The sequence below is a fragment of the Callorhinus ursinus genome, unplaced genomic scaffold, assembly GCF_003265705.2.
Source record: "Callorhinus ursinus isolate GAN/ISIS: 27379988/994484 unplaced genomic scaffold, GSC_fseal_2.0 scaffold38, whole genome shotgun sequence".
Taxonomy (NCBI): domain Eukaryota; kingdom Metazoa; phylum Chordata; class Mammalia; order Carnivora; family Otariidae; genus Callorhinus; species Callorhinus ursinus.
This window is the reverse complement of record NW_027397100.1, coordinates 14,286,805-14,300,962: the sequence shown is the minus strand read 5'-3', so window position 1 is coordinate 14,300,962 and position 14,158 is coordinate 14,286,805. Positions and strand designations below refer to the sequence as shown.

General features: G+C 39.6%; 1 protein-coding gene and 1 pseudogene across 2 annotated transcripts; both read right to left on the bottom strand.

Annotated features, from left to right (window-relative positions):
- Positions 1-2,712: 2,712 nt before the first annotated feature.
- Positions 2,713-5,392, bottom strand: LOC112827645 (CDGSH iron-sulfur domain-containing protein 1 pseudogene; annotated as a pseudogene).
- A 3,314-nt stretch (positions 5,393-8,706) lies between these two features.
- Positions 8,707-11,126, bottom strand: DEFB129 (defensin beta 129). 2 transcript variants are annotated; one of them, XM_025876760.1, is made up of 2 exons: positions 11,069-11,126; positions 8,707-9,152 (listed from the first exon to the last, which is right to left on the bottom strand). In XM_025876760.1, exons 1-2 carry the CDS (start codon positions 11,124-11,126, stop codon positions 8,707-8,709), a joined length of 504 nt encoding a protein of 167 aa, XP_025732545.1. The 2 variants fall into 2 exon arrangements, 1 of the variants encoding a protein (XP_025732545.1); XR_012374668.1 differs by lacking the exon at positions 11,069-11,126 and adding an exon at positions 9,484-9,623 and having other exon boundaries at positions 9,016-9,152.
- Positions 11,127-14,158: the final 3,032 nt, after the last annotated feature.

Below are 14,158 nucleotides of genomic sequence, written 5' to 3'. Positions count from 1 at the left end.
TACCATGCTGTCTTGGTGATCACTGCTTTGTAATATAGCTTGTCTGATAATCTGAAACCAGGCAATGTGATGCCCCCAGCTTTGTTTTTCTTTTTCAACATTTCCTTGGCGATTCAGGGTCTTTTCGGATTCCATACAAATTTTAGAATTGTTTCTTCCAGCACTTTGAAAAATGTCATTGGAATTTTGATTGGGAGGCATTGAAGGTATAGATTGCTCTGGGTAGCATAGACATTTTAACAATGTTTATTCTTCCGATCCATGAGCATGGAATGTTTTTCCAATTTTTTGTGTCTTCTTCAATTTCTTTCATGAGTGTTCTGTAGTTCTTAGAGTATAGATCCTTTCCCTCTTTGGTTAGGTTTATTCTGAGGTATTTTATGGTTTTTGGTGCTATTGTAAATGGAATCGTTTCTCTAATTTCTCTTTCTACAGTTGCATTGTTAGTGTATAAGAAAGCAACTGATTTCTGTGCATTGATTTTGTATCCTGCCACATTACTGAATTGCTGTGTGAGTTCTAGTAATTTGGGGGTGGAGTCTTTTGGATTTTCCACATAAAGTATCATGCCAAATGGAAATATCCTGGGAAAGAATTCTGATTGGTCCAACTGGAGCTACATGTTACACCATTCACTTTGGCCAGGCCAATTTCAATTAAAAAAAAAATAGGTGAGGCATGGGTTTGAGCACCCAGCTTGTGGTCAGGGGGAGGAGGTAGTGTGATTGATGGAGTCAGAAGATGATTTGGTTTGGGAGACAAGGAGAGAGCTAGACTCAGAAAACAGCAACTATTCATTCTATAATGGAACCAGTAGCTAATTTTCTTTACATATTCCTTTGCCAATCAGTCAGCATTCAAGAAGGGTTGGTTAATAGTTAAGTGGTTGTAGGCTTGCAGATTCCCAGATCATCTGGGTGAGAGAGCAGGGCAAGGGAGCAAGAGGAAATAATCTACCCTGGCTAAGGGTGGGGACGGGGTTTGAGATGGAGGGTGTGGGTAGGGAAAGGGAGGGGGGTTGGGAGATGTGCTCTGGGAGCAAAGATTTCCTCTGACGTTCAGTGTCCAAGAGAGCTTACTCTGGGATAAGTATACTTTTTTTCTGGAGGTGGGGAAGGGTGGGTGCAGAGCAAAGGTTGAAATCACCGTCTTGAAATTAGACCCCTATATCTCCCTTGAGACCAGAAACACCATTAGCATCTTCTCTGAGTTCAACAGACAGTGAATGCATCTCGTTTGTAAAGGATGATTTGAGTGCTTCCCAGTAACCTTGAGGAGGTCAAGGATGAGGGTCCCTCAGATCTTCTTGCCACTGACTTTGGGGCTTGGATTGCTACATGGGCTTTCCACATTCTCTCCCACTCAAATCCCACAGATTAGTTAAATCCGCCCAGGTTCTCTGGCAACTGAGAGTACACATTCTGTTGTCCCACCGCCCCCACACCCTTAGTCATATAGTCTCTACAGTGTTGAGCCTCCCTGCCTCCCTCCAAAAGTCCTACCTCACACACAGACACCTAACTCTACTCAGTCTTTAAGAGCCGGTCAGGTATTGCCTCTTCCCGGAACCCACCCCTGTTTCCTCTCTTCCACAGCCTCAGCACATAACCTCTGCCTACTCAGGGCTGGAGGCTCTTTTTTTTTTTTTTTCTTAAAGATTTATGTATTATTTGAGAGAGAGCTAGCACTCGAGCTGCGGGGGAGGTGGTGGTGAGGGGGAGATGGAGAGAGAATCCCAAGTAGACTCAGCGCTGAGTGTAGAGCTGGATGCGGGGATCCATTTCACGACCTGAGTTGGATGCTTAACTGACTGTACTACCCAGGCGCCCCTGGAGTCTCTTTCTACCTGCAAGTGGCAGTGAGCACTTTTACTGTGGCCTCTCACTGTTCCACGGTCATTTACTTTCTATTTCTCTATCTTAGTTGACTGTAAATGTTTTACAATACAAAAGTAATCAGAGGTCATTCATCTCCCAATCCTTAGTGTCTTGCCCAGAGACCAGGAAGGAGTAAATACTAATAAATATTTGTTGAATGGCTGAAGAAATGTAAAGAATGTACTTAAAAAAATGAATACAAAAAAGTTGCCACCCCCTTATTATTGACCTGGCTTACTTATAGTTAAGTGGAATAACATTTGTAGTCCATTTTGATTGAAACTTTGAAAGCACAGAGCTGTATTTGCTCAGTGTCATTACCATTGTCAAGAAGAAAATCAAGATATACCTGAAACTAATATTACGCTGTATGTTAACTAACTGGAATTTAAATAAGAACTTAAAAGAAAGAAGAAAATCAAGGTCATAACAGATGTTTTCCTAGACTGTATTAAGAAATTAATGTAGCTGAATCATAGCCAATTTACATTCTAGGTTAACCAATTAATATGAGAGTGGTAATTTTTCTTTGAGTCTCACAAATACAATCTGCATATACACGCGATTTTGAGAATAATTTGCTATGTGAACTTCAACATACAACTATATTCTAATGTCATTATTTTAAATTTAAAGAAATAGATCCTTACAAGACCAAGATAACCCATAAGCCATGAGGTTGGTTTTTACTTTTTTCCTTATTTTTTTAAAAGCAAATAAATTTTAAAGCCACAATGTTTTACATAAGGCAAATGCTGTGATGTGAAAGTTGCAGTTTGCAAAGAATACAGGGAAGTTGACTTAGACAGTAGTGGTGGTCGTGTTAATTAAGCAGTTAGGTAACATGACAAGTCTGTTTGCAACACCAAAAAGTTTCTTTTTTCCCGATGATTAAAGGTCTCCTGTTGTCTCCAGTCTCTGTTCTGTTTTGTGTGAGCCCCATCACAGAAACTTTTCAGAACTTTACTAATGGCAGTGTACGGCTTTATCTCCCAAATCCTCCATATCAAAAGCATGTACTATTTTGGGGCCTTCTTTCTGGATGTGAAAACTTACCATAGATTTGCTGCAGGGATCTTTTTTAAGTTTCTTTTTTTTTTTTATTATGTGATGTTAATCACCATACATTTCATCATTAATTTTTGATGTAGTGTTCCATGATTCATTGTTTGCATATAACACCCAGTGCTCCATTCAGTACCTGCCCTCTTTAATACCCATCACCAGGCTAACCCATCCTCCTACCCCCTTCCCCTCTAGAACCCTCAGTTTGTTTTTCAGAGTCCATAGTCTCTCATGGTTCATCTCCCCCTCCGATTTACCCCCCTTCATTCTTCCCCTCCTGCTATCTTCTTCTTCTTCTTCTTTTTTTTTTTAAATATAATGTATTATTTGCTTCAGAGGTACAGATCTGTGATTCAACAGTCTTGCACACTTCACAGTGCTCACCATAGCACATACCCTCCCCATTGTCTATCACCCAGCCACCCCATCCCTCCCACCCCCCAGCACTCCAGCAACCCTCAGTTTGTTTCCTGAGATTAAGAATTCCTCATGTCAGTGAGGTCATAGGATACATGTCTTTCTCTGATTGACTTATTTCGCTCAGCATAATACCCTCCAGTTCCATCCACATCGTTGCAAATGGCAAGATCTCATTCTTTTTGATGGCTGCATAGTATTCCATCATATGTACACCACATCTTCTTTATCCATTCATCTGTCGATGGACACCTTGGCTCTTTCCACAGTTTGGCTATTGTGGACATTGCTGCTATAAACATCGGGGTGCACGTATACCTTCGGATCCCTGCATTTCTATCTTTGGGGTAAATACCCAGTAGTGCAATTGCTGGATCGTATGGTAGCTCTATTTTCAACTTTTTGAAGAACCTACATACTGTTTTCCAGAGTGGCTGGACCAGCTTGCATTCCCACCAACAGTGTAGGAGGGTTCCCCTTTCTCTGCATCCCCACCAATATCTGTCGTTTCCTGACTTGTTAATTTTAGCCATTCTGACTGGTGTGAGGTGATATCTCATTGAGGTTTTGATTTGGACTTCCCTGATGCAGAGTAATGTTGAACACTTTTTCATGTGTCTGTTGGCCGTTTGGATGTCTTCTTTGGAAAAATGTCTGTTCGTGTCTTCTGCCCATTTCTTGATTGGATCATTTGTTCTTTGGGTGTTGAGTTTAAGAAGTTCTTTATAGATTTTGGATACTAGCCCTTTATCTGATATGTCATTTGCAAATATCTTCTCCCATTCTCTCGGTTGTCTTTTGGTTTTGTAGACTGTTTCTTTTGCTGTCCAAAAGCTTTTTATCTTGATGAGGTCCCAATAGTTCATTTTTGCCCTTGCTTCCCTTGCCTTTGGTGATGTTTCTAGGAAGAAGTTGCTGCGGCTGAGGTCGAAGAGGTGGCTGCCTGTGTTCTCCTTTAGGATGTTGATGGACTCCTGTCTCACATTTAGGTCTTTCAACCATTTTGAGTCTATTTTTGTGTGTGGTGTAAGGAAATGGTCCAGTTTCATTCTTCTGCATGTGGCTGTTCAATTTTCCCAACACCATTTGTTGAAGAGACTGTCTTTTTTCCACTGGACATTCTTGCCTGCTTTGTCGAAGATTAGTTGACCATAGAGTTGAGGGTCCATTTCTGGGCTCTCGATTCTGTTCCATTGATCTATGTGTCTGTTTTTGTGCCAGTACCATACTGTCTTGATGATTACAGCTTTTTAATAGAGCTTGAAGTCCAGAATTGTGATGCTGCCAGCTTTGCTTTTCTTTTTCAACATTCCTCTGGCTATTCGAGGTCTTTTCTGGTTCCATACAAATTTTAGGATTGTTCTATTTCTTTGAAAAAAGTTGATGGTATTTTGATGGGGATTGCATTGAATGTATAGATTGCTCTAGGTGGCATTGACATCTTCACAATATTTGTTCTTCCAATCCATGAACATGGAATGTTTTTCCATTTCTTTGTATCTTCCTCAATTTCTTTCATGAGTATTTTATAGTTTTCTGAGTACAGATTCTTTGCCTCTTTAGTTAGATTTATTCCTAGGTATCTGAGGTTTTGGGTGCAATTGTAAATGGGATTGACTCCTTAATTTCTCTTTCTCTTGTCTTGTTGGTGTATAGGAATGCCACTGATTTCTGTACATTGATTTTATATCCTGCCACTTTACTGAATTCCTGTATGAGTTCTAGCAGTTTTGGGGTAGAGTCTTTTGGGTTTTCCACATAAAGTATCATATCATCTGCAAACAGTGAGAGTTTGATTTCTTCTTCGCCAATTTGGATGCCTTTGATTTCTTTTTGTTGTCTGATTGCTGTGGCTAGGACTTCTAATACTATGTTGACTAGCAGTGGTGATAGTGGACATCCCTGCTGCTGTTAAAGGGATCTTTAACACAAAATCTTTTGTAAGCTACATAAGCAGTTGTAGCTGTTCCAGCAGCGGTGGTAACTGCTGTGATCCACTCAACGAGTATGCTGGAATTGGAAGTCAGACTCATGGCTTGCTAAGTGTGTATATAGGACACTGAACACAGATATTTTTCCCTCCCCTCCATAGCAATTTTTGATTTATTAGTAAACTAAAACCCAGTGTATGTGCAAAAATCCAAATTATTTGACAACAGTTATCATTCCAAGCTTGTTGCCTTCCACTGTGCATTCTGTGAGTTTTATTCTCATAATTAACAATAAACAGTCACATCTGACCACAATTTTTATAAACTGATATCTTGGGTTTGAGTATAAAAATCCTAGTAGGTTGTTCAGCTTTGCCCAGAGTCAGTGAGTGACAAACCCAGAGCAAAGGCTCAGGGTATTCTCAGAGGCATCTGTGGTTCCTATGTCTTTTTACCTAGAGCTCAGAAGGGAGGAGGAAAAGGGTATCATATCGTTTCTGGACTGTATCAATCTGCTTGGGCTGCTATGACAAAATACCACAGACTGGGTGGCTTCAACAACAGAAATGTATTTTCTCACAGTTCTGGAGGCTGGAGTTTAAGATTATGGTATTGTCAGGTTTGATTTCTGCTGTGACTTCCTTCTTGGCTTGTAGATGGAGAAGGATATTCCCCGGTATTATTCATCCGGAGAAGACGGGTGAGTTCTATGATAGGACTCAAAAGAAGGCCTTACATTTATACGAGAAAGAAATTTCTTTTTTTTGGAGGGTAGACAATGAAGAGGGCACTCCAACTGTGGGAAGGTAAGCTGGACATTCAAGAGTTTGGCAAATAGCATAGCAGAGAGGGAATCTCATGCCCGTAAGATACTTGGAGTTCTTCAGGGGACACATGTTTAGCAGGAGTTGAAGTTATTCTTTGTATGGCAGCTCTTTCGTGTTGTACAAAAACTCCCAGAAACATACTTTATTTTTATTTTTTATTTATTTCAAAAAATTTTTTTAAGATTTTATTTATTTATTTGACAGAGAGAGAGAGAGACAGTGAGAGAGGGAACATAAGCAGGGGGAGTGGGAGAGGGAGAAGCAGGCTTCCCACCGAGCAGGGAACCCGACGCAGGGCTCGATCCCAGGACCCTGAGATCATGACCTGAGCCGAAGGCAGACACCTAACGACTGAGCCACCCAGGTGCCCCAATTTTAAAATTTTTTTTATTTAAATTCAATTTAATTAACATATATTGTATTATTAGTTTTAGAGGTAGAATTTAGAGACTTATCAGTTGCATATAACACCCAGTGCTCCTTCCATCAAGTGCCCTCCTTAATGCCCATCACCCAGTTACCCCTTTCCCCCACCCACCTCCCCTCCAGCAGCCCTCAGTTTGTTTCCTAGAGTTAAGAGTCACTTATGGTTTGTCTCCCTCTCTGTTTCCATCTTACTTTATTCTTCCTTCCCTTCCTCTATGTTCATCTGTTTTGTTTCTTAAATTCCACATATGAGTGAAATTATATGGTATTTGTCTTTCTCTGACTGACTTCCCTTAGTGTAATACCCTCTAGTTCCATCCACGTCATTGCCAATGGCAAGATTTTGTTCTTTTTGATGGCCGAGTAATATTCCATTGTGTGTGTGTGTGTGTGTGTGTGTGTGTGTGTGTGTGTGTGTGTAACATCTTCTTTATCCATTCATCTGTTCATAGACATATTTGGGCTCTTTCCATAGTTCGGCTATTGTGGACATTGCTACTTATAAACATTGCGGTGCAGGTGCTCCTTCGGATCACTACACTCGTATCTTTGGGGTAAATACCCAGGAGTGCAATTGCTGGGTCATAGGGTAGCTCTATTTTCAACTTTTTGAGGAACCTCCATACTGTTTTCCAGAGTGGCTGGACCAGCTTGCATTCCCACCAACATTTATCATTCCCCTTTCTCCGCATCCTCGCCAACATTTGTCGTTTCCTGACTTGTTAATTTTAGCCATTCTGACTGGTGTGAGGTGATATCTCATCGAATCGTTTTGATTTGTATTTCCCTGATGCCGAGTGATGTTGAGCACTTTTTCATGTGTCTGTTGGCCGTTTGTATGTCTTCTTTGGAGAAATATCTGCAGGAACATATTTTAAAAAGATTGTGGGAAAATCTTTGCCTTGTTTAGGGTGACACTGTAGTAAAGAATCAGTAGGTTAGGGAAAGGTGGTCTTTAAATTGAAGGAGGTGCTAGGTAGTAGAGAGGAATATGCTCAAAAACTGGAATAGGGGTCTGTGCCATTGTAATTTGGGCAATAAAGGAAGTGTGACCTGTGATAGAAGAAGGTAGATTCTGGGATGTAATGTCATGTTTACATCTCTATTTTGTGAATGATTAACAGATGTTCATATGCTCTTAGAAACATGGCTGTCTTTTGATTAGCATCATCTCCTTCACCTAACATTTCAGTAGCTGCTTGTGCCCTCAAAACTCTCTAACCTGTTGCTATCCAATATGGTAGCCACTAGCTACATGGGACAATTGAGCACTTGAAATGTGGCCAGTATGAATTGAAATGTGCTGGAATGGTAATATACATGTGACATTTCAAAGACTTAGTGCAAAAATAGAATGCAAAACATCTCAAATAATTTTTATATTGATTATATGTTGAAATGATAATATTTTAGATTTACTGCATCAAATAAAATATATTATCAATATTCATTTCATCTAGTTTTACTTTTCTAAATGTAGCTATTAGAAAACTCAATGACTTATATGATTTGCATTTATGGTCTGCATTCTGTATCTGTTGGAAGCAGCACTCTGCCTATTGCCTATTGTCCCTTAGGAAATGCTTTGGACCAGAGATAGAAGTCCTATGCTTCTCCCTTACCGCTTCTCCCTTCTTCTATTCCCCCATATTTTTATCTTAATGGTTCCATGAACTGGGTTATATTCTTCTGTGGGGAAGGTAGACTTGCCCCCCCCCACATTCTGTTTTTGCATTTGGGCCTTTTCCACAAAATCTGTGAAAAAAGAAAATAGTGTCTCTTGCTGTTTTTTGTCCTGTTACCACAAGGAAGGCACATCATATGAGAACCATAAATCCTTGTTACAGAGGCTTAATCTGAGCTATCTGTGAGCCAAATTCAGTGCTACAGTCACCAGTCCTGGTGCTTGCTTTTTCTTGGGCATGCAAATTAAATTCCGTTCCTCTCCAGCTCTACCTCCTCTGTGAGGTTTCTGTGAGAATGATAACATTATGTAAACTATAGGTGCTTAAACAGTATTTATTGAATGACTGATGACAGAGGAAACAGTCCTATGTTTCATTTTACAGCTAGCAAAGAAGAGAGGAACTTGGTGTTTTAGGGGAAAGGCTCACATCCCTGCTCATCTGCTTCCTCCAGCTCCAGTTGTGTTGTTGGTAGTGTCTATGGTGGTGGTGATGGTGGTGGGGAGTCAGCAGCTGAGTTTCTGCTTTCTTTGGTGTCTCTCTTGATAGAAATAGCAGTATATGAAATCTTTCCTGAGAACACAGGGTTGGTGATGGCAGAGTTTACATTGGTGGCATTTGGGATGATGAAGGTGTTGATGTTGGTAAAAGGGCTGATGCTTTTGATATGGGGGAGAAGAGATAAAATCTGATTTTTTGTTTGTTTCTCAGCATCAGAATTCTTGGTAGTTTGTAGGTGTTCTTGGGAGTCCTCTCCAAGTGTGTGGGACATTTCATTTTGCATGTAGTTTTTTATCATTTGAACCACTTTTGGTCCAATGCAACATTTCTTCTTCTTGCATTTCTGTATCTCTTTTTCATCCATGGTACAGTGGTCTTTGCATCTTCCAAAACCCATTAAACATCTTCTTAAGCCAAAGTACTCTGCACAAAGAAAAAAGAAAACCACTGGGCTAAGGTTACTAGCTAGATATGATGTTAAGACTGCTGGAGGGTGAAGCATAGAATAAGAGGTTGTTTATTAATGCTAAGTTTTAAGTGCAGTGTTTAGGGATATTGATGGAAACACCCGGCAGGCCAATAAAGTCGCTGTACACCCCTGAACTCCAAAATAAATCTCTCTAGTCCCCCTCATCGAGTAACTTTAAAAATCTAGGGGCACATAGACGAAGGAGGAAAGGGAACACAATTTTTTTTTCTTCAGGATAGGATTTTAGACCTCCAACTTAGACACTTAGACATCTTAGACACTTACAGAGCATCACTATCTTTCTTCATGATCCTAGGAAATACCAACAAGAGCAAAATCTGTCATAAAACTAATCCAAGAAAGACTTTCAAAAGAGATCAGTAGGACTTTCAGGAGTGCTGACTTCTTGCCAAACCCGATGGTCCATGACCTCACCCTCCTTGACAACCACTTGACCTGTGGTTCCTGGGGCATGGTGTTCTATCATTTGTAGTCTCTCTGAACATTCTGTCCCTCAGAGGCTTTATTCATCATCACAGCCTTAACCTCATCTCTGTCAAGGTAACTCCCACATGGTTATCTATAGCTCTAAATTCTCTGCTCAGTTTAGTACTTCATCTTCATCTGCTGAATTTTTTTTATCCCAGTGTCTCACCTTTTTTTCTGAATCAAGAAAGTTCTCCCTCATTCTGTAATCTTAACAATTCAACTGATTTTCCATGAATAACAAGAAGCTTATGTAGCACCTAATATTCACATACATTTCAACATCATTTCTCTCCAGAGACAAAAGAGTAAAATTCTTATATTTCAAGCAGCTACATTGATTAACCTGCTATACTCATGTGGAATTTGGGGTTCAAAGTGACTAAGTGACTTTACCCAAGACGACACAGCCATACTTCCTTATGTTACTGCTCTTCTCTTAAGGTCCCAAGATAAAAACATTAGAAATATCTTGGGGCGCTTGGGTGGCTCAGTCAGTTAAGCGGCTGCTTTCGGCTTGGGTCGTGATCCTGGGGTCCTGGGATCGAGCCCCACATCCGGCTCCCTGCTCAGCCTGCTTCTCCCTCTCCCTCTGCCTGCTGCTCTGCCTACTTGTGCTCTCTATCTGTCAAATAAATAAATAAAGTCTAAAAAAAAAACCCCAAAGAAACATTAGAAATATCTTGACTCTTTCACTTTCCCTTCCCTGACCCATTGCCAGTTATTCTAAATATCAGGGTGATTCTTTTATTCTGAAACAAATTTTCATGTTTCTCTATTCTTTCCAAAAAACAATGGCCAATCCTCTGGTTCAGCCTTTTGCCAAGATGTATTCCTAGATGCCCTGATGAGTGATTTGGGGGTTTCCAAGAAGACAAAACCTGAGAAAAGGGATGAAACTAAAAATCTGAAAAAGTTGAAATGGAGAACATAGACCTATTTCCTGGATCCTTAGAGGAGATTTTTTGAGTGCAAGGGTAAGGACTTCCTACTTACTATACCAAGGTATAAACTAATATGAACATTTACTTCAAAAGATGGTTTAAATTAGAAATAGAGCAGAAATGAGGTAGACTTGGCTGAGTCCCAGATGATAGGGATGTAGAGGGCAGGAAGGCAGCCTTTATATGTTGGATAGTTTCAGAGTATACGGAAAACATCCTGCTTTCTCTGTAGCTCCCTGTGTATCCCCATCAGACACAGTCTAGAGTTGGGGCCTATGGGGTTGCATGAGGGATGGTTCATGACTGAGGCAATAGGTAAACTCTTCAGCCACCTGTTTGGGGATCTCCTCTTTCAGCATTACTTGGGGTCCCATTGTCATGGACAGCCAAATCCCTGCTTCCTCACACCGACCCCTTCTAAACGCAGGATTCCACATTACCTGTGTTCACCTGGTACTGTAGCATGAGGCTGGCAAAGATAGGAAAAAGGAGCTTCATGGCTGGGTGCCAGAGAGGAAGCCTTGGATCTGGGTTGGTGTTCTTGAGCTCCAGCCTTTATTGGCCTCTTCATGGCCTAAGGCCATGAGCAGTGAAGTGCAGCCAAAGCTCATAGAAGTTGTGTTTTCACTGATTCTGAGAACAGCCTTTCCTGAACACTTCTGTGCAACACATTCCCTGCTCTTGATGCTGGGAGTAACATAAGACATATAAGATATGAAAGAAAGTGCAAGCCCTTTGCATCCCTTCTTAATATGTGAGCATTGCAAGAGTAATATATTTGTTTTTCTATCTGTCAGCTAATTATGCCTAAGACACTTAACATGGGAGAGTCAGAAGCATAGAAATTGCTATACCCATCAAGTCTTAGAGGATTGTTTCTGTCTTTTTTGTACTGGTGTCTCCACTGTTTAGTAGGGGCACTGGATCAACATTAGAGCCCAGTACATGCATGTTGCATGAGTTTGTTGGAGGCAGCTCCTGGCATAACTTTAACTTCTTTTTTATTGAGATATAATTGACATATAACATATTTGTTTCAAGTGTGCAACATAATGATTTGATATTTGTATAAGTTGTGAAATGATTGATAGTTAAGTCTAGTTAACATCCATCACCACACTTTTAAGACTTACCCTCTAGCAACTTTCAAATATACAATACAGCATTATTTTTTTTTGCATTATTAACTATAATTATGATGCAGCATATTACACCCCCTGGGACTAAATGATTTTGTAACTGGACATTTATACCATTTGATGATCTTAACCCATTTTGCCCCCTTGCTCCTCCTCTGTACCTTGGCAACCATCAATCTGTTCTCTGTATCTATGAGTTCATGTTTTTTTTTGATGCTACATTTAAGTGAGATCATATGGTATTTGTCTTTCTCTTGTCTGACTTAATTCATTTAGCATATGCCCTCAAGGTCCATCCATTCTGTTGCAAATGGCACTGTTTTCTTTCTTATATCCAAATAATATTGCATTATATATATTACATTTTCTTTATCCTTCATTCATCAGTGGACACTAAACGTTGCTTTCATGTCTTGCTGTTATAAATAATGGTGTAATGAACTTGGGGATGCGTGTGTGTTTTTGAGTTAATGTTTTTGTTCTTTCAGAAAAATACCCAGAAGTGGAATTGCTGGATCATATGTTAGATCTATTTGTTATTTTTTGAAGAATCTCCGTATTGTTTTCCATAGTGGTTGCATCAATTAGCATTCCCACCAAAAGTACACAAGGGTCTTGTTTTTTCCATATCCTCACCAACACTTGTTATTGCTTGTCTTTTTGATAATGGCCATTCTAACAGGTGTGAGGTGATATTTCACTGTGATTTTGATTTGCATCTCCCTGATGATTAGTGATACTGAGCACCTTTTAATGAACCTCCTGGCCCTTTGTATGTCTTCTTTGGAAAAATATCTATTCAGATTCTCTACCCATCTGTTAATCAGATTGGTTGTTGTTGAGTTGTAGGAGTTCTTTATATATTTTAGATATTAACTCCTTATCTGATATATGATTTTCAAGTATTTTCTCCCATTTGGTAGTTTGCCTTTTCCTTTTGTTGATGGTTTCCTTTGCTGTGCAGAAGCTTTTTAGTTTAATGTAGTCCAATTTATTTATTTTTGCTTTTGTTCCCTTTGCTTTTGGTATCAAATCCAGTTTCTGTGGTATCAGTTATAACATCTCTTTCATTTCTGATTTTATTTGAATCTCTTTTTTTCTTGGTGAGAAGATTTGTCCATAAACAAATTATCTTTTCAAAAAAACGAGCTCTTTTTGTTTTCCTTTAAGGATTTTATTTATTTGACACAGAGAGAGAGCACAAGCAGGGGGAGTGGCAGGCAGAGGGAGAGGGAGAAGCAGGCTCCCTGCAGAGCAGGGAGCCCGATGTGGGGCTCGATCCCAGGACCCTGGGATCATGACCTGAGCTGAAGGCAGTTGCTTAACCAACTGAGCCACCCAGGAGCCCCTCATTGATCTTTTATATTGTCTTTTTATTCTTATTTCATTTCTTTCTATTCCAATCTTTGTTATTTCCTTCCTTCTACTAACTTTGGGGTTAGTTTCTTCTTTTTCTGGTTCCCTAGGGTGTAAACTTAGGTTATTTGAGACTTTTCTTGTTTCTTAAGATAAGCCTGTATCATTATGATTTTTCCTCTTAGGACTGCTTTGCTGCATCCCATATGTTTTGATATGTTGTATTTCCATTTTCATTTGTCTCAAGGTATTTTTTTTGATTTCTCTTTTTATTTCTTTTTTGACTCATTCGTTTTTCAGTAGCATGTTGTTTAATCTACACATATTTGTGAATTCTCCAGTTTTCTTCATGTAATTAATTTCTAGTTTCTGTACAGTTATGGTCAGAAAAGGTTTGAGGGGTGCCTGGATGGCTCCATTCGTTAAGTGTCCGACTCTTGATTTCAGCTCAGGTCATGATCTCAGGGTGTGAGATCAGGCCCATGTCAGGCTCTGCACTCTGCGGAGTGTTGGCTTCTTTCTCTCTCTCCCTCTCGCTCTCTCCTGCTCACACTCTCGCACTGTCTCTCTCAAATAAAAATAAATAAATAAATAAATAAATAAAATCTTAAAAAAAAAGAAAAGATGTTTGATATGTTTTCAGTCTTCTTAAGTTTACTAAGACTTATTGGCCTAACATATGATCTATCCTGGAGAATGTTCTATGTATGTTTGAGAAGAATATGTATTCTTTTGCTTTTGGATGAAATATTCAGTATGTATCTGTTAATCTGGTCTAATGTCTAGTTTAAGCCCAATGCTTCCTTATTGATCTTTAATCTAGATTATCTATTCATTGATGAAAGTGGGCTATTAAAGTCTCCTATTATTGTATTGCAATTGCAATTTCTCCCTTTAAGTCTGTTAATATTTGCTTTGTCTCTTAGGTGCTGCTATGTTGCATAGACATGTAGAAATGTTATACCATATTGTTGGATCACTCCATCATTATATAATTACTTTCTTTGCCTCTTATTAGTCTTTGCCTTAAAGTGT